Genomic DNA, 26312 nt, shown 5'->3' with positions numbered 1-26312 from the left:
ACGTGCAGCTTCAGAAATATCAGGCCATTAGAGGTAAAGAAGGAGGGGAAAAAGAGCGATGGAGAGAAAAAAAGGGGGACTGAGAACAGAGACAGATCTATAAATAGGCTTCCCTGCAGCCTGAGAGTAGACAGTGAGTAGACCAGAGACATCAATGTGACAGCCTTCCCACTAAACACACTATATGCTTCTTTTGTATGGATAGAAAAACATCATATCCTATAACTAAAGAGTTATTGTGTGTTTTTTTTCTCTCAAAAAGTGGCATAAAATTAGCCCCAACACAGGTAAAGAAATGAGTTTTTTCCTAAGTGATAAATGATAAGATGCAGAAGGCTGCTGAATTTTTCTGGCATGAACGCAGCCGCTATGCTCGACTGCTTCCACATGAATTATTCAAGATAACATTTAGACATTGTATTATTTATCAAAAAGTGCCACAACACTTAAACCAGAGGGTTTTTATGAAGCTATCTGAGCTAGCATCCCATCACTAAGCATTTAAAGCTGCGATACGCGACTCTACCTGGCTGCAGTCCTCAGCACCAGACGCTCAATTTTTTAAAAGGCTTTAGAAAAAAAAACTAGAAAACAGTCAGATGTGATTATTTATAACTACAAAGACTTGTGTGATGAGGACAAGTTTGTAAAAGGTGAGTCTAAATTTAAGTCCCCACTCGTCTCCCCCTCCCTGCCTCTTGTTGTGTTACATAACAGCTCACTCCTTGATGGCCTTCCATCTCAGCAGGGACGCAACTGGAACAAAAAACATAACCAAACCAAGTTAAAATGTCATTATGTAAACTATAAATGTTACTCCTTTTAACTTTCCAACTGCAGGAGAAAAAAACCCTCAAAATGAAACATGAACTTCAATATTAGTCAGTTATGATTTTAAGCTCAGTGGGTGTTTGAATGTTTGAATAATGGATAGGAGGGTTTCTGGTTCAATTCTCTCTCTATAAACTTTTTATTGCCTCCTTGTCCTTGTTTTTCAGTGAAGAATCGACCACTTTTGGTATTTTCACAGAAACAGCTCACCCTCTTCACTGCCAAATGCCCTTAAAGTGGCTTGCAAAATTATTCACACCCCATATTGATATATTGTCCTATCACAACCACAAACTTTTATTTATTTCAATGGGATTTTATGTAATAAAACAGCACAACGCAGTGCAGGATTGTAAAGTAGATTACAAGCTATGGGGAATGTAATGTGTTTTCCAGCCATATCATAGAACCATCAATTAACAATATATCAAATATGACATAAAATCAATTTTACTTTGTAGTTTGGTGCCTTGAAATAAGGCCTCTGTCGCTTTAAGAAAAATTGAGCCTCTGTCACTTGTTTCTGAAACTCAACATGACTCCTCTAGTAATCCTTTGTTATTTTTATATTTGTTGAACATGAAACCTGGAGGTGCTCTGGTGGAGCAGGGGTTAAGCACAACCCACTTATGGAGGCCTTAGTCCTCGACATGGCGGTCGCAGGCTCGATTCCCGGCCTGGTGACCTTTGCCCCGCTTCTCTCATTACCCACTTTCCTGTCAATTCACTGTCAAATAAAGGCCACTAGAGCCAATAAAACTTTGGGAAAAAAAAGAAAGAAAATGAAACCTGGGTGTACATTCAAATTGGAAGACTCTCTCCACTTCCCAGCCTATTGCCCGTCGTCTCCTCATCTCCTCTAACCATCAGGCATCGCTCCCCTCGTAAGGTCCGCCGTCCTGTTAACCCACCTTCAGTTGTTCTCCACCTTCAGCTCTCAACTTCTTCAGTACCCCTTCAGTCCTTCTGCTTCCTCTCCACCACCAGTGTCCGGGTTCTGGGGGGAAGACGTCTCTAATCCTCAGTGGCTCATCCTCTCTGATGGCGGTTATCAGTGCTGGGGTCAATCAGGGGTCAGGGCCGGGAGGCAGGTCAATCACCCTCCGTGTGGTGCTGGGGGTCCCACCCTCTACCTTCTCATTTGCTCACTGCTACGCTGCAGAATGCAGAACGCTGAATGCTAAGGCTAGTTAGCATAGCCACAGATGATGGCAGATAAATGGTTTTCTCCACAGTCAGCACATTTAGCAGCACGTTCAGGAGGTTGATTGACAGCACTAAGACCCTCCTCCTCCTCGTTCAGATTGGTTGTTTTTGGTTGGGAATGATGCATTTCTGCAGATGGCAATAGCAGCTCAGGGAGCAGGTGGAGGAGATCAATCTTTTTACATATTATTGGTCTCATAACAAACTGTCACAACATGGTGACAGTTTAAACATACATAAAAAAAATAATAATAAATAAAAAAAATAAAAAAAATAATATATATATATATATAATTTTTTATTTTTTAAATAAAAGTTACATACTGCAGCTTTAAGAGCCACTTGTGGATCCGTAGCCATAGTTTGGAGCACATTGGCCTATCTCACATAAAAACCTGACAAAATAAATAAGATCTTTTTGTTGGGTGTTAGCAAAACGTGGAAAAGTTCAAGTCGTAATAACATTTGATCAAAAGCGCTGTACATGCTCTCACCCTAACAACGTCTAGCCAGTCCCGGTTTGTTTTACAATGGAGCCAGCTGGTTGACAAATTATACCTCCCCCCGTTTGTGGGTCTGCTGTCTGTTATCTAAGATGGTGACTCATTATGAATGTGGGCACGGGGGATTCCCCACAGCGCATGGAAGAAGAATAAGAAACGTGCTTCTTTCACTTCACCTTCACTGAGGTGGCGGGGAGGTGGGAGGGGGGGATGGGGGATGTACAGTTCAGCTGGTGGGTTCAGACGTGGGGAACGACACGCAGACAGAGGTCAAAGGCTGAAACCGAAGCGCTGAAACGCAGCGCGGCGACAGGAGCGGAGCGTCGACAGCGAGAGTGAGCCAAGGATTAGAGCTCAGCTGAGGTTCAACTCGCTAGCTTTGTTTGTGGAAACTAAAGGCGGTCTGGGTGTGGGAGCAGACGCTGAAGCAAGTTTCCCCTGACCGCCGCTGAAACAAGGACACCACAGTTACTGCCGCCCCCAAACAAAGATTCCATTGTGCATTTGAGCTTACAGTAGAAAGAACAGAAGAGAAACAAGCGGGATGTTGCATGGCTGCATGAGGTAGAGACAGAGAGAGAAAGAGAGAGAGAGACAGAAAGAGCAGCCCGTACAGTGAAGTTAGTACTCTGCACAAGCGCTGTATTGTGCTGTTGCATGGCAACTGTTTCCACAGAAATCTTTGGTCGTCACATAACTGCAGCGAGCGGAGAAATGGGCCGACAGCAGGAATACAAATCAACCATTTCGGCCCGCAAAAGCTGAGCAGTTATTAAAATTGCTCTTTAAAAACATTTACGCCAAAAGCTAACAGCGGAGATTAAACATGTAGTTTCCTCACTGTGCAGTCTAAGCCTGTGTTTCTGGTTTTTAATATATTGCATCAGATGCCTCAGGATACAGAGAATAATGATTGCAGAGAACAGAAGCTGGTTTAGAAATAAATCCCGACTTCGAGTCCTGAAACTGTAACTTTTCTTCAATTTAATTTTGCCTGACATGTTGGCCATTCTGGAAAAAAAAGTCCAATTAACTAGCCTTAAGTGAGAGAAAAATGACGACATCCAATGAAATATTTATTTCTCTATTAAGAAATATTCACATACCAATGTCTTATCTAATTTTTTATTTCTGGAAAAAAAAGGTGAGCGACCCTGTAAGGATAAAAGTGTTTAGATAATGGATGAATGAAGAGAGTGTTTTAATCACACGTAAACAACAAAAAGGCAATTGTGTTTGAAGAACACAATTCTTCAAACACTTCCTTTTAATACTTCCTTTTGAAGGAAGTATTAAACTTCCTTCAAAATGCTGAGACAGGATAGTGAAGATTCTAAACTAATACGCTGCTGTGCAATTTTATTCACTTATGAGGGGATGATGTAGGTGCGTCGCCATTTATTTCTCACCACAAATTGACTTTTTTTTGTTTTTATTGTTGTTCAGTTTTGAATGTTTGGTCACTTTACTTGAATTCAATATAAGTCATATTAAACATCCATTTGTCAAACTATGTTAGGAAAAACAGGATTTTAAAAGGGTATAAATTAACTAAATCTTTCTACCCGACTGTAGCAATGTAGCGTTACTTTATTTAATCTTATTTGATTTAATTATTGGTTATTTAGCTTTATTAATATATTGCAGGAAAAAAAAAGAATTAAACACAGGCATTCATTTGAGTTTTCAGGGTTTAATCAAACGATCCTGCTCTTGCTAAGTAGAAAGTCATGGCTAACTTTAAAGTTAGTCATGAGCTTTGAACTTTAAACTTAACCTAAACAGATTTAAACATTTTTATTGCCTCAATAAGAATTATTGAAGTGCTTTTCCCAGAGTGGCAGGATCTGTTTTTGGTGTATTTGAAAAGTTATTTTTCTCGCTAAAAGCCTAACTGGCTAATGCTAATGCTACATGTTGGTTAGCATGTAGCAGAATGGATTTATTTTTGGTACGTTTTAGTATTTTTGGCTATAACTGGTGTTTAAAAAATCAACAAGTGTTTACTTTGTGGCTACATAGTGCTGCCTGTAACACTTCAAAGCAGTTTTTCATATCTGGTATAACTTTTCTCTCTATATTAATAACACATTTTGGTACATATCCTTTAGAACAATTACTAAATAATTTCTGTGATACCAGTTAATCTGTTGAACATATTTTTATAATTTCCACATAGTATATTCTCATCAGAGACAATCTTTTACAAACTGCACAACCTTAGAAAAAAATCCCAGTGCACTTTCTAGAAGTCAGCTCACAATAATCAATGTGATTTTAGTGCTGATCAGGACAGGATATGCTGGGATGATACTTGCATTGGATTGCTGAAGGATTTCACATAATGCTGCATCATGCTTCCTCTCTGTTCTCAGAACTGAAGCGTTTATTTTTGCAGCATAATCAAAGGAGTAGGAATAAGTGCTTTAGATCAAAGATACTTTGATGGTGACAATAGATTCATATAAATGGGTCAGACAGCAGAACCCTGAACAGAAAGTTATTTCTGTCTTCTAATAAATCATAGTTTATGCTTACAAAAAGCAAATGTGCAAATGTTAACATTTGCAAGTTTTTACTTACTGAAAATTGGTATTTTCAACTACACGCTCACAAAAAGGAGTCTATTTTTTGATTGTATTTTATACATATACCTTTCAAGAGCATTAAAAGGGAAGATTTTGCAACATGACAAGTTTTTGATATGTGAGACTTGGGCAGATGCCTAGGGTGGCATTAGAAATGGGCGACACAAAAGTACCAGATGAAATAGAAAACACCTTTTTCCTGTTACGACTGGACTCTGCTGATGTGATGTTTTAGTGGAAAGTTGTGTATGAAACATTTGAAGGTTTGCCCAGAGCGGCATTGATGAAACAACTGACTGTGTTTCTAACCTAAAAAGAAATAAAAATGATAAATGACTTTAAGGATTTTAATGTTACGTGAATGTTTTACAATTCGCATGAAAAGCAAACAAATCTGTTTGAAGAAAATGCTGCAATAACTTGTTTAAATAAATGTGCACACCTTTAAAGAAATTATTTGTTGAACCGACCTTTGGTATAATATTCACAGGAAACATTTAATTTCACTCTATCTTACAAAAACTCTCCAAATCTCTCAGATTGTTGTTCAGGTGAACCCACCTGCAGAGGTTTTCTGGACTCTTGTTTGGCCTTTCCAAAACCTTACTGGTTTTCTGGTGAAGCAGATTTGGAATTATGTTTGAACTGTCTATAAAAAAAAAGCTAAATTCCTCTCTCCTCCATTCTGGGTTTTCTAAACTGCCTGATGCTGCCAAACACCACTTTTATAATAGTGTTCCTGTTGGAGATGCACTGTTATATTTTAGTCAAATTTAAATGTGGCCCAAAATTTTCAACTTGGTTCTGTCAGACCATGTCATTCTAGACAAAGCGATACGTTTTATTTGGAGTGAAAAGCTTTGTTTTGCATTTTCAAATGTATTTGTTTGTCCAAAAATATGTCAAATATAGAAGACTAATACCCCGCCTCTCGCCCAGAACGTTGGCTGGAGATAGGCACCAGCAACCCTCCCGACCCCACTAAGGGACAAGGGTGTAAAGAAAATGGATGGATGGATGGATAGAAGACTAATGTCACAAGTTGGACCCGGTACTCAGCAAACATCCCTGCACAACTTCAATGCTCCTTCTTAACAGATTTCTCACACGTTTTTGCCTTGCTTTTTATAATTTGTGAAGAAACTGTCCTTCTCCTGACTGATACCTTTGCAGAATGAGATAATTTTTTTTAAATAAAAAAATCTTTCTGCATAGTCTGGCTGCAGATGAAGGATGTAAATATAAAAATGTCAAGACAATCCTACAAGGATAGCTGAACTTTGTTTAACAAGATTAACCATAATTGAGGTCGGGTTTGTACCCAGGAGGGTTTATTGCTGGAGTTTAATCAAAAGGTGCTTCAACAAAACTTTTGCTTCCAGATGTGAACTTTTATGCTAAATAATTTCACCTTTTTCTTTGTTTTCCTCCTAACAGATTGTTGATTTTAAATTTGAAGATAATTATAAAGTTACATGGGGAAATAATCTCATTATCATTTAGTATTTTTCTATCAGGAAACCCTGGAATGTCTTGCTCTAAGGATCTTCAGGATAGCAGATGCTTGCTGCTTTAGGCAATGGTGACGCCCCCTTCTGCATTCACAACTCAGAACTTGGCAAGCCCATATATATGCTATATATGCTTTAGAAAAAAAGTGAGTTTTAATTTCTGTGTGAGGTTAAATATTATAAACCTTTAAGAAAACATACAAAATTAAAAATATGTCATAAATAACAAAAGTTACAAAATGCTGCCTTCTAGTGTTCAATATTAAACATTACAGTTTTGGTTGCTGCATTTACATACAACCAAATATACAAACCCTCGTTCAATATGACTTTTATTTTATTTTTAGATGCCGTAGGAAAACATAAAAATACTTTTTATGGATAATATTTACATTTTGAGTCTATCAATAAAAGTGACATACAAGCCAGCTGGAACAGAAAAAACAACAGCAGAAAAGCATAGTGGAAAGAATGACATCACAACTAGTGTGTTATTTAAACTAATGTAATCTCAAGATCCTCTGGACAGAGGTGGAAAAGAACAGTCTGCAGGTGAGCACAGCGAGAACAGAACAAGAGGAAATACGGGGAAATGAAAAAGGACAAAGAAAAGAAAGGTGCAAAAACTCATCTTTTCCACCGCCTCCCTGCTGCACTAATCTAAACGTGACACTTCAATCGTTGCTTTCGATGAAGGATTCATCCTCGTACAAGTCCTCCAGCTCTCCTTCTCTGCTGCCTTCTCTGCTGATTTTCCTGCGGGAGACAAACATCTGTTAAACCTAAACCTTCATAATTGAGACGGCACATGAGGCGGGTGAGGAGGAAGAGGCGTCGCTATGCTAAGAAAGTCACAAAGTACCTCTGCTTTGCAGCAAAGCTCATCAGTTTTCATCCAAGAGGAGACAAGAAGCAGAAATCACTCAACGGGATTTGAGATTTGTTTGTTTGGTCCTGTCCAATTTAAATCCTCTTACAGCTAAACAAACCTGATGAGCTGAGCTACGTCTGAAGCGCTACATATCAAGCTCAGCCTAAAACGCTGTTTTTTTGTTGTTTTTTTTAAACAATTTACCTCGAAGACGGATGAGACGAAGACCCCAGTAAGCCCAAAAGTCCCCTGCAGGAAGGAGACGTGATATAATAAGCCAGAGTTCAAACCCCAACACACTTCGTCAGAGATTCACCCGACTGTCGTTTTCCTGCTGCATTTTAAAAGGTGGCATCCAGAAAAACTAGTGTTTTTTAGTTGAGAGATTAATGTGTGACGTTTAAAGTTTAGCAGCCAGCAGATTATAGTTTAGGTTAGAATAAAGGCTAGAAATAGAAGAAAGTAAACATTTTGTAGTTTGCTTCTTCTTACAAATGACCAGTGCTTGGTTTTCTGTTTGTGGCTCTGCAGAAATGTTAAAGGGGCGCAACGTTCATTTATAGCTTTATGACACTAACCGTTAAGGTTGAAATGGGGTAATGAGACTTTTGAGGAAGACCTTTTTTTTGTATTTTTCACCGGGTACACTTGAAGTATTTTAACATATTTTTACGTGGTTAAAAGTAAAAAGTAACCATCCAGGAAATTACTCAAGCAAGAGTAAAAATGTATTTCATAAAAATGCAACTCAACTACTACATGATCAAAACATCTGATGCTTATGCGTGCTTATGCTTTAAAAATTATGTCACCAGACAGACAAAAGCTGCAAACCTATGTACCAATTATGTTATTTTAAAATCTAAAGGAAAATATATACAAATAAATAACACGATTACAGTAGATTCTGGCATAAGAAACACTTAAATCTTTTTTTTTTTCAGAAAAAAAATCAAACTTTTGAAACTAATATAGTTGGAAATGCAAATACGCTTTATGTTAATAAAGGATAAAGTGCTTCTGGTGGCAAAAGGCACAACAGGCACAAATAAAAAGTATCACTTTCACTTGAATCATGTCTGTCTGAAGCATTTTTTAGTCTTTTCTTCATTCAGTGACATTGGTCAACTTAACTTCACTGTATCTGGCCATTTTTACTGAAGTAAGAGTTAAAGCAAAATGAAGTATTCAAGGAAAAGTAAAAACCTAACTTTCTAAAAAAAAACACTATCATGTGCACCACATACTATTTTTCTGTAAATTACACCTAAAAGTGCAGATTTTCAAAAGAGTTAATTAAGTAATGCCATTGAGTAAATATAATTAGGTACTACCACCTCTGAACCTTTTAAATATCTGAGATTCTCTGTTTGGCCACATTGTATCCATGTACTAATGGTTCCTTCCAGCTGGCTAATGCACCAAAATGGATCCACGAACATGACCCAGACTTCTGGTCTCCACAGTAACCCAGACTCAGTCAAATAGAGCATCTATAGTACAATGGGAGACTAACAGCTGACAACTCTGCAGTAAATGTTTGACGTCATCATGTCAACATGAATCAAAATCTCTGAGGAATGTTTCTGACCGCTTGTTGAATCTATGCTGTGAAGAATTAAGGCAGTTCTTAAGGCAAAAGGGCATCAAACCTGCGATTACTACTTAACTAGCTAGCTAAAACTAGCTTCTTCTAGCTAGTTAGCTAGAAGCTTTTGGGACTTTCCCTAAGGGAATTTGTCATCTCTGTCTCCCACACATCACCTTTAAATACTACATAAAACACTTAAAACATAAAAAATATTTAAAAACATCAACTATAACCAGCCCAATCTTACACTTCATTTTTTTCTGGTACTCCTGTTAGTTAAATCAAGTAGTTCTTCAGATGGGCTGTTGCAGAAGAACTGGAAGAAAAGACCAACTCATTCTCTCTCAGAAGGAAATCATCTTGATATTTAAGCACCACTCTGTACTGACAGAATTATAATGAAATAAATGTATTTAAAATCTTCTTTAAGTGCTACGTATGTTACTGGGTGTGCAGGGCAGTTTCAGTGCTGCAGAGGCTTTCATCAAGTTCATCGCCACACAATGAATGTTTCAATGTACACACATACACACACGCACACATGGACACCTACACACCCATACATGATGAAGAGCTCTTCGGAGTGACGGCCTCAGTATGCGTGCTATATGTGAGCCACACTACATGTGAAGTATAGAAGTGATCTATTTTTAATCCAAGCATCTGCTCGCTGCTTTGTTCCGTTAGAGGCCTAATCGCAGAGCTGGCAGAGAGAAGCAGACAGGATTTGCAGAGTAGGCTACTTACGTAAGAAGACCTCCGGGGGCAGACATGGACCTCTCTGCCCGTCTGCCTTGACACTCAAAGGGATTACTGAAAGAGCGCTTCCTCAGCATGGACTTCACCAGAATCTGCAGTGGACATCAGAAAGAGTCTCAGTGGATCTCTGTGAAAGCGCCTTCTGAAGCCCACTCAGCAAAAACACTGTGAAAAGTGCCAGATTTAATCATGTAATCTGACAATTTACACAGTTAGAGATGATAGCTCATAGTGACAAACCAGTTTCTATTTCTGTTATCTTGACATGCAAATAATACAAATCCACTCATGTAAAGGGAGCCATGTTGGGTTAAACTGGCAGCATATCCTGAATTGCAAAACTATTTGTGGACCTTTTTTACATTTTGTCACATTTGAGCACAAAGTTCAAAGTCATTGAGGATTTATGCCAAAGTCTCTTCAGGTTTTCCTCCAGCTTTGAACATCTAGAGATTTAATGTTTGAATCAATCATCCTTCTTTGCAAAAATAGTGTGAGTTCATTCTGACTTAATGACAAACATAACTTTGCACTTCTTGCAACAGAGTGGATTTAAGCTGAAACTTCGACTGGACCATTCACATGAACATTTTTTAAGCCTTGCAGGTAGGCCAAATAGTTTTAGTTTCATCTCATCTGACTGGATCATCTTTTACCACCTATTTGATTAGTCTTTCCATTTTCAAATAAAGTGCTTAACACTTGAGATATTGTGCTATAACTCATTTATACTTACATTTTACACCCAGGTGGAGTCTGTTCATTAATTAAGTTTGATTTAGGGGTATCAGAGTAAGGAAAGCCAAACAGATATGAATGCCACACTTTGAAAAATGTTGTAAAAAAAATGCTTTATATTCCTTTCATGTTACAATTATCCATTATGCTATATTGGTCGGTTGGAAAAACAAAAACAAAAACAAAATCCTAACAAAATAGATGGAAGTTTATGGGATATAAATATGTTTGCCAGTCAACAAGATGATTATTAAACTTTACAGGAAATTCAGAGAAAACACCAGAAAGGTGTTTTCCAAATTCCAAATTTTTGTTTTTTTTGCCATAAATATAGTAGGAGAGTAAATATTAAAACTGGAATATGTGAGCTGGGACTGGTCCTCCCAGGGGGCGCAGTGAGACTCACCACAGCGGACAGACTGGGGATGAGCTTCACGCTGTTCTGCACCTCCTCATCGGTGACCTCCACTGCCGTGCAGTGCTCCTCCTCCAGAGGGAGAGGACTGGAGCCGTTCTCCGTCACCCAAGGATGGAGCTGTAGCAGCCACACGCACACGCACTAATGTAATAAACAAGTTCACACTGTGGTGGCGCAGCGATTAGTGTTTGCATACTCGCCTTTATTTCGGGGATGGTGATTCTAGTTGCAGGGTTTTTATCCAGCATTCTTTCAATGAGATCCCTCAACTCATTGCTTATTGAAGGGCTGAGGGTAAGAGATCAATAAAGACGTCAGAGCTAAATGTCAAAAATAGAACCGAATGACACAGAAACATCCTTCATTGTCCCCCAATGGGGAAATTGACAAGCAATCAAAGCCAGTAGATTCATACAAAGATAGAAACATGCAAGATATGAAAACAGTGCAAAGAAAAACATGCTGCACAATCCTGGAAAAATTTCAACGTAAAAGTTATGAAAAAAATATGGTGCCCCTTGATTTAAAAAAATATGCACTTGAATTAAAAAATGTGCTATGTGCATTTGGGTATTAAAAAGACAGATTATTTGGAAAAATAGACAATAAAACCTGCAACAGCAGAAGACCATAACTTTGTGATTAGCAACTCCAAAAGTGAAAAGTAGAAGAAGTTCCTGAGTGAGAATAAGGATCTCTAAAGATTCTGGTTTGTAATTTCAGGTGTATTAAAAAATACTTAATTAATCTCAGAGTGAAATTAAATATTGTTGTAACGCATCTTAAACAATTTTCTTCAAAGGTATGGCAAAGGTATGACTGTTGGCAGGAAGGATTTCCTGTAGCGGACTGTGTTACAGTGGTTCTGAAGAAGCCTCTGACTGAAGATGCTCTGTTGTATGACAGTTTCTCTAACAGGATGCTCAGCCATTATTAGGCGTTAACAACAAAGCAGAACTCCCTGAAATATACAAAAAGCTCTAAAGTGACAGAATCCAATGTCAAGCTCAACAGCATCAAATAAGATGTAACCATGACAATAAGAATAAAGAATAAGGTGTTTTACTCCCTTAATGTCAACATCGTGATGCAAATTACTGGTCCTTGTAATAACAAAAAAGTTTAAAAGTGCTTTAGATCAACATGACTTCCTGTTTCAGAGTCTCTACAGTTTAAGTTAATGTTTCGAAGCTTTGGGTCAATATTCAGATATTCTTACGTTTCTGGAAACTCCACAGGTTTGTTCTTAATCTTGTTGTGCAGAGAATAAATGTACTCATCATAAAATGGGCACTGGAATGAGACAAACAGGTTAACAATGAAAAATGTGCTTAAATGAACTGATAAAACAGTTCATACAAGCGTCCTTTGGGCGACATTACCTCCCCGAAGACAAAGCAGTACAGCGTGATCCCCATCGCCCACACGTCTAACGCCTGTGGAACAAACATGCCCACTGTCATGACGGGTCCTCACGCCGCGGCCTGTCAGTGATCCACAGGTGATCAGCTCACCTTCCCACTGAAGCTCTGCTGGACCTCGCTCATCATCTCAGGGGCCATGAAGGCCGGCGTCCCCGCCGTGCTGGACAGGAGGGCGTCGTGGCCCTCAAACTCATTACTGACGCCGAAGTCTGCGATCTTGATGTGACCGTCGTCCCCCAGCAGGAGGTTGGAGGGTTTGATGTCTCGGTGGATGATCTTATGGTAGTGCACTACACACACAAACACACACGCACACGCACACACCCGCACACACACACACACGCACACACCCGCACACACACACACACGCACACCCGCACGCACACACACACACACACGCACACACATAAATACAAACAAATACACACAGGTGGAAGGCTGAGTTGTTATTTATCGTTTGAGAAAAAAAAATCTATCCAAGTTTATTCTAAATGTAAATTTTGGTAAATGGCCTGCCCTTGTGTAGAGCTCTATCTAGCCCAGAGGGCTCCAAAGCAATTCACACTACATTCAGTCATTCACCCAGTCACACAGATATTAACACACTGATGGTGGCAAGATACTGCTCTGTAGCCACAGCTGCCCTGGGGCCAGGCTGCCATGGAGCGGAGCTACCAAGTCTCTGACCACCACCAGCAGTCGGGTGACTTGCCCAACGACACAACAAGTGAGACAGATAGAGCGGGGCCTCGGACCGGTTTCAGTCCTGTTGTTCGTTCTATAACCCACCGATTATAGAAGGAATTATAGCAACACAAACATAAAGCCTTTAGTTGGAAAAACACAATAAACACACAAACCCCCACACAAACACTTCTTCAAAAATGCAGCAGCACTTCTGACAAAAAAACCAAAAAAACGAACAAAAATACAAAAAAACAAAAAACAAATCCACAACAACGACCTACAAGCTCAAGAGTTATTTTATTCATGTTAAATAGATGAAAATAAGTCTGTGTAATATATATATATATATATATATATATATATATATATATATATATATATATATATATAATTTATTATTGAATAAACACAATAAGAAGCTTCTCAGAGCCTATCATTAGAAAGCCTGTTAGAAGCTGCCCAGTGTTACACACTCTGTCGAGGTGAACGTATTCAGTTTTCTGGCTGATCTTTAAAAAGTCTGACCTGCAGATTCAGATTTTGGCCAATACTGATGTTTTTGTCTGAAAGTCACTAAATATAAGGACAAATTTACTAAGTACCAGTAAAGGAAAATGGGACAGTGGTTGATGTTCAGATCTTTGCGGAGGTAGATCAGATCAGAGGGATCGATTTCAAGTGTGATAATCAGCAGATTGCTGAACTCCCAAAATAAAGAAAACCGGTTTATAGACTGATAAACCAATTTATCAGTCTATCTCCTAGAACAGCCATGACATTGGAGGTCATGGCTGTTCTGGATCAGTGAAATCAAGCTCAGGCTGCTTGGACAGCGTCTCCCCATCTCCTTTATTTGCTGAGCTCATGCTAGCCTCACTTGGGTTCAGGCTGCTCTTGATGGCATCAATGGGATTCTAGTTTTGTTGAAGTATGTGACGTTGCTGTTGTGTGAGATTCAAGTTTCTTACAACCAATACAAATAACAACTTTGTTCCCAAGACATAAATCACATTCAGATTATTCACATGTCCAGTCCTGTACTCACAGTACTCTATTCCCAGGACGATGTCTCTGAAGTAGAAGCGAGTCTGGTCCTCGGTTAACGGGTTGTCTGTGGGCACCTCTATCACCGGCCTGAGGGGCAAAGAAGCAAAAGCCACACACAAACATTTTACTGCCACTCCTGCCATCTATCATATCAAATTGATGGATTAGTATGTAAAACATACCCCTCTTTCATTAGTTCGAAGGCTTAAAGAGAAAATAATTTGAATTTAATGATCAATTAACTTTGCTTTCTTTTATCATGCTGCAGCAGAAAAGGTGAATGATTCCTTACCCATGTGAAGTCCATCTTCATCAGGGTCATCAAGCACCTGCAAGATACATCAACACTGCTACCTCGTGTTTGTTTAGGTTTATTTTTTAAGCTATTTAAACAAATATTATTTCTGATCTTGAAAGGAGTCCATTAAATGTTTTTGGCTGAAGTATGTGGTCGCGTTGCTCTGCTGCTTGTTGTTATGGTCATATCTGACGCACCTCTACCAGTTTAACTACGTTCGGATGGTCCAGCTTCTTGAGGATGGCAATCTCTCTGTACACTCTCTCCAGAGGCTGCATGGATTTGGGGAACAGATCCTGCTGAGAGTTTGACCCCTGAGGAGGCGGGCGACCTGGAAGTACAAACACACAGCGCCGGTCTGGATGAAGGCAATTTAAGGAGCTATTTCTTGGTACATAATTGCTCAGAAGGAGGGATTGCTGCAAAGCTGACATTCAACGCAGTCCAATTGTCCAGTGTCATCAACGGATTTCTGCGAAGGGTCACAGGGCAAAAAAATGAACCCACTCAGATATGTGCATAACCTCTGACTAAAGTTGCAGAGAAACCAGAACAGCAAACAGCCCGTATCAAAGTGCTTTCAAGTTTAAAAAGATTACTTTGATTTCTACAAGCAGACTTTATGCCACTGCAGCCAAATCTGGGTGTGTAAACCTGTCCTTCAGCAGGCCTTTGACTGGACCTGGGTTTCTCCTCGCCTGCTAAAAACCAGCCACTTGGTCCACACTATTTACGTTGTACAGAGGGTCTGCGTGCGCTGTTACTGATCTCTATTGGAGACAGGGGGAGGAATACTTGCCAGTAATAAAACGTCTTAGAGATTCCTCTTGCCACTTATTAACTGGGTTGCAATTATGTATTTGAACCTCATCTGTAGATTAGTGAAAATTCATAGTAAATTCAAACAGGTGTATCTAGTTCTTGCTTTGAAACTTCTTTAAAAAAAATAACCAAATCAACGTTTTGTTAAGATTTTATGTGAATGCAAACCTTTCACTGGAACCGTAAACTGCACAAGACTGAAACAATCAAAATGAGACGTTACTCACGCAAAAATCCACACAGCCTCATCAGCTTCTTCTTTGACACTACCTTCATGGCCTAGTCAAAGAAAAGAAAAAGGATTAATGACGATTTCATGAAACGACAATCAGGCTCAAGCAGTTTAAAGCTTCAACTTACATAGTACTGTTCAGAGTCTTCATTATAGGCTAGTTTTACCACTCCATAAGAGCCCTGCAGGGTACAAATAAAAAGAGCTTTATAATTCAAGAATCAGAAATTAAAACATTGGGTTTCACATTGGTAGGTCACCTTTCCAATCTCATTCTTCAGTTTATACTGGTTGAGCTGGAGACAGTCCTGTAGAGGTGAAATGGGAAAGTTTTAGTCTCAGAAAAGAGGAACTCAGGTGAGTCTGAAGATGGACTGACTGAGGTTCCTCACGTCGGCATCAGTGATGGAAACCCGTTTGGTCTCGATGGTGGGTTGCCGGGCCATGCGACTCCCCCTCTCCTGAAGGGACATCTTCCTGTCTGTGAGGCGGGCCCTTTGGCCCCCGGTGGACCTGGGTGCTCCTGACCTGTAGCCATTAGGAGGGGTCAGCCGGTTGGCGGTGGTGTTCATGGATGCCACCATGTCGGCAAGCTCGCCCTGAGGATCCGACTCCACCTCCGGTTGGAAGACGCTGTCAGAGCTCATGGTTTCCCTGACGATGCTGCCTTGTTTACGGTTGAATGGTTCAGTGGGATGAGGACACGATACATCACTGCACTGGGAGGAACATGAAGAACTGGATGAGAAAATGATCTATAGAAACAGGTTTTATTTGTATTGGTCAGGAAGAAAAACTTGAGTTGGAAATTTTTATTTTTTGTGCTAAAGTCTCACGACTAGCTACGTCTCCATTAATCATAGAATTGCACAAATTCAAATTACAAAAATAAATTTGCTTAATGGAAAATAAAATATATATATATATATATATATATATATATATATATATATATATATATATATATATATATATATATATATATATATATATGTATATTCTAACAATATATATGTATAAATAAATAAATATATAAATGACCTTAAATTACTTTGAGCTCAGTGAAATGAGGCTTGCTTCAGCTTTCCCAACACTATAACGCCATTTCTAAAAGTGCTGGTGAAAAATCTTTACTCAGACATTAAACATTTAATTCCAAGATCTGATGAATTAACTTCAAAAACATTTTTAAAAAGTTGTTCTGTGCAGCATAGCAAAGAATCTGATTTACTGACAGATGAGTTCAGGTCTTTGTTTTCTTTTAGAACATGCTTCTACAACGTATCTGGACTTTATGTAACAGAAGCATGTCTAATAATGCAGATCATGCATATTATTTTCTGAACCCCAACAGGGCACATTGATTTGCACAAAAAGAAGAAGGAAACTGAACAATTACCAAAGGACACATAAAAAAGTTAAGTTTCCACCCTGTGACATTAGGCTGCTAGTAGAAAACAATGAGCTTCCTGTGAACGAGACTCATTGCTACCTAAAATACAGTACAGAGAACTGAAAAGCCTCTTATGAAACTTAGCGGGAAGCTTTAACAGGCTTGTAACTTCACAATATTACACAAAGCACTGGACTTACACACATGGACACACAACATTTAAAAATGCAGTCTGATGCTGAGTATAAAGTTATAAAAAGAGACATTAAAAGTATTTCTAACAATATTTTGCATTCACTGGATAAAACAAAAGCCTGAATGTCTCTGAAATATCACAAACTTCAGCCGGGATAATTGCAAGATGAGGGATGTACTCACAGACTGGAGGCGTCCTGTCTCCAGGGCTGTTTCTGTGAATCTGCATATTGACGGGGGCTGAAGCTCCTCTCTGCAGGACGTTCACTGCTGAGCGGTCAGGGACATTAGCAGCACATGTCTTAGGGATTAACTCAGGCTACATATAGATGAAGCAGAGTTGTTCCCAGGACAGCAGGACGATTGCTTGTGTTTACATGACGGACAGCAGCACAAAAACACAACACCGGCAAAATGTGCCGCTTCATATTAAGAGACAGCTAAATAACAGACAGGATTACCAAATGGTAATTAGGTAATCCTAAAGGATATTTATTTATCGTTTAGTTTTGTCTTACATTATTCTGCTTTAACTGCATGAAAAAAAGCAAGGTCCTTTATGTAATTTAGTTCACTATTACATATTTTAGCATATAAAATGTTAAGGAAATTCGTTTTTTTTAGAACATGTTACATGATAATTGTGCCTAAAATCCACACTGCATCTTCTGTTTGGATTTTGTGGCTTGTTGTTGAGTTGTCGCTTTTTGCATTTTACTGATTCCGCTGGTCCACGGGACAATAGAAATACACACCACACATTTCAGATTTGTATTTTCCTTTTACAAACACACTAAAACAGGTATTATTTTTCTTTCACTTCACAATAATGCTTCATGATGGTTTAAAATCGCCTCCAGTAGAATAGCTTAAGCTCTAATAGTTTGAGCTGTGCTTTGGTTATACTGGCGAATAGCTTTATTGTTGAACTATTTTGCACCAAGAATGAAGGGTGAATATCCTCCAGGCTAATTAGGCTGAAGCTTTATCCTGTAGATCAGTTCTTGCCTTTTGTCTGCGCTTTTGTCTCAAAGGGAAAATAATATTGCACATTTTCTTGGTTGGGTTCAGTTAAAAACTAGTTAAAAAGTTTTCTGTCTTTCTCAAAAACTAAAATCTGGAGGTGCAAAGTTGCAGTGAAGTTGTAAAATCTGAATGACCTTAGAAAAATCATTCACAGCAAAACTAGACAAGTTTTGAGACGTCATGGTTTTTTTTTCTTCTTTTTTTTTACAATGCTTGCATGTATTAAAATTGTGTTTTATTGTGTTGGAAAACCCCAAACCCTTCTTTTAATTCTGCACGTCTGTCTGCAGTGCTGTTTCCCCGATAAGCCCCTCAAATGTTGAAAATAGGGTCAACTTATTACCATTCTACCGTAGGATCACTCCACAAATGAGAGGATATTTTCAGTGTCACATTAAAGAAATGTGGGTCGTTTCCCTGCTTCAGGATAATATATGAGGTCTAAAACCGTCTGGCCCAGCTGTTAAAATAAGAAATATTAAAAAAAGAGGGAAAAGGCCTGGAGTCAAATAAAACATATCAGCAGTTTTTCATAGTTAAAGGAGCAACGTTTCAAGCTGTTGCATAGCAGTCAGATTCAGTAAATTAGGATATTATGGAAAAGTTAATTTCACATTATATAGATTAATTACACCAGACAGTTGTTTTCTAGCCTTTAACTCTGTTAATTTTGATAGAGATTAATACAATGTATGTTTAATATCTGATTAAAGGTTCATTTCAAATGACACGTTTAATCTGATAAACTCAACAGAATGTATATTACAATTTATTAAATATAATTGTGTCTATATATATATATATATATATATATATATATATATATATATACTTCTCAAAAAAATAAAGGGAACACTTCAGTGTTCACTTAAATGTTAAAGTGTTCCCTTTATTTTTGTGAGCAGTGTCTATATATATATATATATATATATATATATATATATATATATATATATATATATATATATATATATATATATATATAGGAGTGCATAGCAACAGTGCTCCATTGCTTTCTATACAGCCAGAGAAAACGACCAACACATATCTTTAGCCTTTTTTATTTTTGCACTTTCAAAAACAGTTTGAAACAGTTTCTTTAGCAAAAAAAAAAGGTTCAACATCAAGCAACAAATTGCAATTTTAAACTTTCAATTATTTTTCTTATGTACATAATGTACAATTTAGCTTTTTTTTTTTTAAAGAACTTCCTCTTACTGAATTCTTCATGTGGTCTGAGGTACAAAATGTGAAAAATGCACACAACATCAGAACCCATCGTTATCCTGTTCAACTTGAAGAAGTAAATATACTCTTTGAAATATTCCATGTCTGTGTCATTTTAGAATCAGAAAAAACTGATTCAGAAAGATTTTAACTGGGCTAACATGCTTACTTTAATATTTAAAAATTCTGGCTTAAGATACTCAATTCTTTATTCTTTTTTACTAAGATTATTATTTGGCCGTCCAGACGTTAGATTCCAAAGAACATCAATCATTTCTTCCAGTTTTTCATAATTCAGTGATCACAAAAATTCATGTCCAATCAACAGATCACCACCTTTTTTTGGACTAAAGGAAAACTCTGAGTTTTATCGTACATTTTCTACAAAAATGGTCAAAAACATTGGATTGAAGCCACTGCTAACAACTACCTGGAGGTGGCAGCATTTCTTACTTTTATGACAGTTGCCTCAGCCTTACTTGATGTCAAGTGACAGTTCATAATCGATATGGCAAGTAACGAAAAGTCACATTTGAAGTTATACATCAGCACCAATATTACTAAATTATTTACAAATATTTCTAAAGCAGCACCATCAAATCTGTGAATTTGATGGCGAAAAATTACAAAAAACAATTATGAAATCCTACAGAAGGAGATCCACATGAAAAAAAAAATCAATATTATTTAACTTTAAGACACATATTGAAACAGACATTTATTGATATTTGAACAGTTTGTAAATGGGTTTTATCGATACATTCTGGCACAACCGGCCATGAGGACATTCATAATCTTGATTTGGGGACAAAATGAGAACGAGTTTCTGAGAGTCAGAGTTTCTCCAAAATGACAAATCTCAGTTGAAAAACAAACGACTGTTTCCAATTATTACCTAAACTAGTAATCACTAATCAAACCTGCAGCTTGCCCTCTCTGGTCAGGTACGAGGTCTGGATTGACCGCTCACTATCAGCGCTGCTGCAGATCCAGCTGCACAGCTTCATTCAGTCAAACCGTTCTGAAGCGAGACTCCCGGGACCCCTGAAGTCTTACCACAGCCCTCTGAATCTGCTCGTAGCTGACAAACATCACTATGTTCCAGGACCCCAGGCGAAGGAACGATGGCATGAAGCTGCAAGGAAAGATTGAGATAAATCAGCCGCTGGACTGGATTTGCCCCGGTTTTCAACGACGACACCCACCCCTTGTAAAAAGCTGAGGGCCCCTCTTTAAGCAGCATGGTCAGAGCGCAGTTGGCGGCGCCGCCGTACTGCCCGGGCACGGAGTTCATGAAGCGGGTTTTCACCACGTCCACCGGAGAGGCCACCACGGTGGTGAAGAAACCTGCGGCGAATGCGGCAGTGAAGTGACACGGCATGTTGTCTGCAGGACAAAAACGCAGAGAACACTTTGCTAAAGACCACAAAGAATGGAGAGGGATCAACATGTGGGGTGTGGGGAGACCCTACCTGTCATCAGTTTGTTCTTCAGGATCTGCTCTTTAATTATGTCATAAGTCACCAGCTCGGAGCAGTTCACAATGGCATTACGAGCTATGTTCAGCAGACAGCCTGAAAAAAACAAATGTTATGCCGTCAGAAAATATGAATAAGATTGGAAAAACAATAATAGAGCTGAAACACGACACAACAGCAGACCAGCACGAGTTTGTGTGAATCAGGCCAAAGAAACAGCAGCTAAGATGACTTCAAAACATAGTCATCAAGAACCTGGAGGGTCTTTGCCAGGTACATTGATGATGTTTTCCCCTCATCAAAAACATAAGTGGAATGTTGCTCTGATTCTTTCATGCATGTTATGAGAAATCCTGTAATCTGCCATGGCAACTGTGCGAAATGTTTCAGTGGACCTAGAGCAGCCTTCAAGATGCAGCTCCTTCAGACGAGCTAGCAGCAATTAGCAAACTATGAGTCTGCTAAGCTCATCACAACTTATGATAGTAGCTTATAAAGTATCTTTTTTGATTCATGAGAGCTACTTCTCAGTGCAACGCTGGTAGTAGCCATGCTATGATAACTCAGTGAAGGTGGAGTTTCAGAAAGAGCAGAGGTTTTTAAGAGACAGAGGTGCAATTTCAAGGCGTTAACTTACAAAAAAAACTTTTATTTAAGTCATATTTTATATATATAGTGTTTCTATAACAACTAAAGGTAACATAGTTACTGGATTGCGCTATAAAATGGCGCTATGTGCCTGGAAAACACATAATACCGCCTTTAAACATGCATGACAGGAGAGTTTTCCCACCGTTTTGAGAAAGTTGAAATGCACAATCTATGCATTGTGTAAATAGATAAAGCATGATGATCAGTGCATGTTGTTTTAGGTCTAGCACCCAGTGAGGGTTCAAACCTTAACCTGTTCTTGAAATACATCCTATTAGGATGGGGGAGAGGAGTGCTCTGACAAATTGAAAGCGTTGTGGATAGAGTTGAAACCATTAACAGTAATTATGATAAATTGGTTATCGAAATAATCGTTAACTATTTTAGTAATAGATTAATTGTTAAATGGAGCACACAAACTCAAAATAAGTCAATTTGCTGAAAGAAATTAAAGCAGTAACTAAGCTAAAACTGTTAAAAAATTTATGCTTTTTGAATTTGAGATAAAAAACGAAACATCTTTTTAGTGTATATGCACACATCTTGACTTTGAAAATACCTTTCCAGAGCCCTCTGAAGCCCTCCACCCTGGCGATGGTCTTGTAGGCCTCGGTGGTGCTGCTGTACCTCTTGACGGAGCCGTTGTCCAGCTGGTGGACCTGAGCCTGGAACCTGACCTTCACAACATCGGTGGGCTGAGCAAATGCCACCGCCATCGCTCCGGTGGTGGAGCCTGCCAGCAGTCGGGTCCCGAGTCCAGGATCTGTCACACAGCAGTTTGTGACAACTAGCGACTACATGCAACTTTGCAGAAACAAGTCATTGTAGGGCTGGCCATGAAATCTGCTGTCAACGTTTTACTGGCTACATGTAACATCATGAATTCCTCTTTCCAGACTTGACAGTTCGGCCAGCTTTACTGGTTCTTCTTGGCCTGCCAGTCGAACACATGCTGGCTGCAGTTTCCTTTTTTTTTTTTTTTTTGAGTATAAAACAGTTTGTTGGACACCAACAAGAGAAACAGTGATTGTACTGTACAGCTTTTCAGGATTTCCTAAAGATTCAACACATTAGATAGGTCTTTCCTTGGTGCAGCTATTGCATTAACAAGCTAAGGTAATTCTGACTTGTTTCTAATTATACCGTAAAAGTACGACACTGAAAGCCTAACACTACTACACTTAATCCAAAACCTTGACTGTTATTTCAAAGTGTTCATGGCTGAAGCTTGTTGAAGGTTTCCCAGGTGTGCGGTGTTGGTCAGAATGCACATACTCTCCGCTCCGTGGGCGTAGAGCTGCTTCATGGTGTCGTACAGACCGATCCGGACGGAGGCAAAGCACATCTGTCGGTGCAGCCCCGCCACGAGCCCGTTGTACAGATTCCTCGGCCCCTCGGCCCTCACAATGGTGATAATGGTGCCAAATACACCTCTGTATGTCGCCTTCTGGCCTATTGGGAGGTCTTTCGATTCTCCTTGGACCTGAATAAATATTACAGGTAAAAAAAAAAATGAATAAAAAAAAAAACTGTTGAGAGTAAGAGATTTATACTTGGAATGATTTTAGACGTGTCAATATTCAGCATTTTGTCACATTAAGAACCACAAATGTCTAAGTGTTTTAAAGAGATTTTATGTGAAAGCCTACATACAGAATGAGATCATTTATGGTTTTCAGACATTTTGACAAAACAAACAATTTATTGCAAAATATCTCATTTCAGTCAGATTGAATGGCAAGCATTTATGAACTAAAGGTTTTCAATGCTTGGCAATGATTCTCAATTGGATTTAGATATGGGGCTTTGACTAGGCCATTCTAACACCTAAATATGCTTTAATGTAAATTAGTTCACTGTAGTTCAGTCTATATGCTTAGTGTCATCCTGCTTTAGGTTGAAGGCTTTTAAAGCTTCCAGCAGTTTGGTCTCTTCTCAGCATCCCCACAGCATGATTCTGCCACCACCCTGTTTCACTCTGACTACTGTTTCTTCTCCAGCCCAACCTAAAGACCAGATTTGTAACATACTCTACTGATAGTCCTCTTGTACACAGATAATCCCAACTAATTACAAGAGGCCTCTTGGCTGCTGTTATGAATAGTGTTCTCTGATCCCAGCCTGTCAGCTTAAATCAACGGTATTGTCTTGGTAGGTTTGGTGCAAGCAAGGTAAAGAGAATTGAATATAAACACACCACACTGATCAGTTTTTATTTGATAAACAAAAGAAACTGAGCTTTTCTTAAAAAAGGGGGAAAATAATTCTTTACAGATGTTTCATCATTCGGGTGAAAGCAACAGCTGAAAGGTTGGAGCAAAAGAAAAAAAAACATCTTAAAGCCTAAAGAATGGAAAAATATAATTTTATGTCAAATAACACCAAACAAGATTCAGAAAACAATGTGCATTATTAATGCACAATAAACCAGAATTCTGTCTATAATTAGACAGAATTCTAGTTTCATCTGTAACTTGTCTTGCTAAAGGAAAATTCTTAAAGATTACGAATAAAACTTTTCAAATCCTTGTATTTAATTTTAAAATGCTAAGCTGATGAAATCTTGCATGAAGACCATTAAATAGTTGCTTTCTCCAAAACTATTGCACTTGATCTGTTTCAAACAAATGCTGAGGCAAACTACGCCTTTTGAAATACACAACCATCAAATCCATATCTGAAAACTCTTCCAAGGACTTTCATCTTTTAGTACCTTATTGTTATTATTATCCTGAATTCAATCAAATTTAAGGATAAAAAGTTAAAGATAATGAATGACTTTAAGTCACTTTGGCTTCTACTGATAATTATGTAGAGTCACAAGTCTGTGTAGGAGCATAGCAGTAAATACTGTTTTTGAAAAATTAAAACCCATCCCACATGTCCTGGTTGCGATGCTTTTTGTTACCTGCAGTCGTACTTTGGCAGTGTCCAACGGGAAGGTGACCAGGTCAGCCACGCAGCCAGCTGTTCCAGCTGAAAAAATCTTGACAGCAGCTGTAGGTGCCAAGTCAGCTGCTGATCCTCCTGCCATGTTCAAAATGGTAAAGGATCAACGCAGTCTTTAAAAAGCAAAAATCAATCCAGAGCTTTCAGTCATCCCGAAATCTGACGTTAATTCTGGATCTTTTCAGGACTTTATGACAGATAACCGGAAAAAACAATCATGTTCCAGGTAATAAACAGAATGTGTGTCTTGTTAAAGTAGAGTTCTCTTCTTGTGCCATTACTTGTTGTCCCTTAGAACTGAAAGCAGGCGAACAGATAAAAGTCAGATACCTTGGCATAAGAACCTGATGGGAAGGTGTTAACTGATTATTCTGAGACTGTTGCGCTGCCTCTCCGGAAAAAAAAGGAAGAAAAAGAAAAACAAACAAAATGAACACAGTGTGCAGTACACGCCAGAACAAAATACCAACCGTCTGGCTGCCGGCGGGCGTGTTTTCAACAAACAACTCACCTGCTTGATGACGCGAAGGTTTGAACAGCTGGTCTGACTGGTGACACGCTGGTTTAAACCAGAAATGTTTTGTAGCAGGTTGGAGTATCAGCTCAATATGAACTCAATTTTAATTTCAATAATTACAGAAGCTACAAATTATTATGATTAATTACTGAGGTTATGCCAACTATGGTTGCATAACTTCACTCTAGAAGATATTGAAAAATCCAACCTTTAATAAAATACATTTTTTTCAGAAGTTAGAGAGGAAAAAAATAACGAATTTTTAAAACGTATGTGGGGGAATTTTTAAGACCACCGTTGGGTAGTCCACAGTTCTGGAGTGCTGTGGTTCTCTTTGAAAGTCCACAAAAAGAAAAAAAACCTTTTTCCTTGATATCAGTCCTCTAAATCTGGTAAGATATGTGACAAGAGCTGAAGAGAACTATGCATGCAGGCATTGAAGATGACGGAGATCTGAACTATGTAAAGAAATTGTGCCAAGAGGAATGTAAGAAGACCAGTGCTGCTCTGCCGGCAAACCTGTGTCGTACAAAACATTTGGAGGTGAAACAATATGTAAAGGTACTAAAGGTGATTTTGTGAAAAGGAATTAACACTTTTCTATATTTAAAGTATGATGTAAAATTTACTTTTTTGATCTCTACATCATGTTTTAATCTTATTACCCCATCAAAAACATACCTGGAGTTTTGCCTTGGTTTTTTCATGAATGTTTGAGAAATCCTTTAGTCTCTCGTGGCAACCATTCAGCTGTGCTAAACGTCTGGTTGGACCAAGCTCCGCCTTCGAGTATGCAGCTCCTCTTCGGAGCTTCCGCCTCACAGAGCAGCCCTCACTTGACACCTCCAATATCCTCCTTCAGACTAGCCAGCAGAAATTAGCAAAAACCTGGTGGAATATATACGAGCTAATTCTTGTAGCTGGAAAAAACGTTGTTAAAAGGAGCAATGTATGACTTTCTGAAGGCAGAGTTTCAGAAAGAGCAGAAGTTTCTTAAAGAGACAGAGGCCCAATTTCAAGGCGTTCAATTAAAAAGACATTTCTTTCAAGTCATATTTGATATGTAGAGCAATTTTACAACAAATGAAGGTAACATAGTTGATGGTGCTATAAGATGGCTCCGAGGTCTAGAGAGCCACATATGGTGGTCCGTGGGCCTTGAATTTGCAACATTGTGCATTAGTACAATAAAAGATTAATGTATTTTTAAACTTTTCACACATCTTTACCAAATCTTCCAACAAAATCGTACAGATCTGTGTACCATGCAGATATTCGTCCACAACATCTGCTTGGTTACATCTAGGGTTTTGTAACATTCACGAAATCTCAAGTTCAAAAAACACAAAA

At 38.6% G+C, this 26312-nt stretch overlaps 2 protein-coding genes across 5 annotated transcripts; both read right to left on the bottom strand.

The window, feature by feature from the left end:
- Positions 1-6954: 6954 nt before the first annotated feature.
- On the bottom strand, positions 6955-17447 carry camkk1b (calcium/calmodulin-dependent protein kinase kinase 1, alpha b). 2 transcript variants are annotated; one of them, XM_008424897.3, is made up of 17 exons: positions 17298-17441; positions 15919-16245; positions 15787-15834; positions 15655-15708; positions 15522-15573; positions 14670-14803; positions 14467-14503; positions 14357-14378; positions 14173-14261; positions 12531-12730; positions 12399-12452; positions 12236-12309; positions 11217-11304; positions 11005-11133; positions 9849-9952; positions 7715-7759; positions 6955-7395 (listed from the first exon to the last, which is right to left on the bottom strand). In XM_008424897.3, the coding sequence occupies exons 2-17, from the start codon at positions 16171-16173 to the stop codon at positions 7314-7316; spliced, it is 1467 nt and encodes a 488-aa protein (XP_008423119.1). In that variant the 5' UTR covers positions 16174-16245; positions 17298-17441; the 3' UTR covers positions 6955-7313. The 2 variants fall into 2 exon arrangements, with proteins under 2 accessions (XP_008423119.1, XP_008423120.1); XM_008424898.3 differs by lacking the exon at positions 7715-7759 and having other exon boundaries at positions 17298-17447.
- A 1738-nt stretch (positions 17448-19185) lies between these two features.
- LOC103474136 (dicarboxylate carrier UCP2-like) lies at positions 19186-26203 on the bottom strand. Of its 3 annotated transcripts, XM_008424895.3 has the most exons (6): positions 24405-25122; positions 22772-22979; positions 22056-22259; positions 20840-20941; positions 20573-20753; positions 19186-20502 (listed from the first exon to the last, which is right to left on the bottom strand). In XM_008424895.3, the coding sequence occupies exons 1-6, from the start codon at positions 24528-24530 to the stop codon at positions 20379-20381; spliced, it is 945 nt and encodes a 314-aa protein (XP_008423117.1). In that variant the 5' UTR covers positions 24531-25122; the 3' UTR covers positions 19186-20378. The 3 variants fall into 3 exon arrangements, with proteins under 3 accessions (XP_008423117.1, XP_008423116.1, XP_008423115.1); XM_008424894.3 differs by having other exon boundaries at positions 19186-20753; positions 24417-26203; XM_008424893.3 differs by having other exon boundaries at positions 19186-20753; positions 24405-25134.
- Between the last annotated feature and the right edge of the window lie 109 nt (positions 26204-26312).

The sequence above is a fragment of the Poecilia reticulata genome, chromosome 13 (genome assembly GCF_904066995.2).
Source record: "Poecilia reticulata chromosome 13, P_reticulata-male-v2, whole genome shotgun sequence".
Lineage (NCBI taxonomy): Eukaryota > Metazoa > Chordata > Actinopteri > Cyprinodontiformes > Poeciliidae > Poecilia > Poecilia reticulata.
The sequence above is the reverse complement of the archived record's forward strand: the minus strand, read 5'-3'. Positions and strand labels throughout refer to the sequence as shown.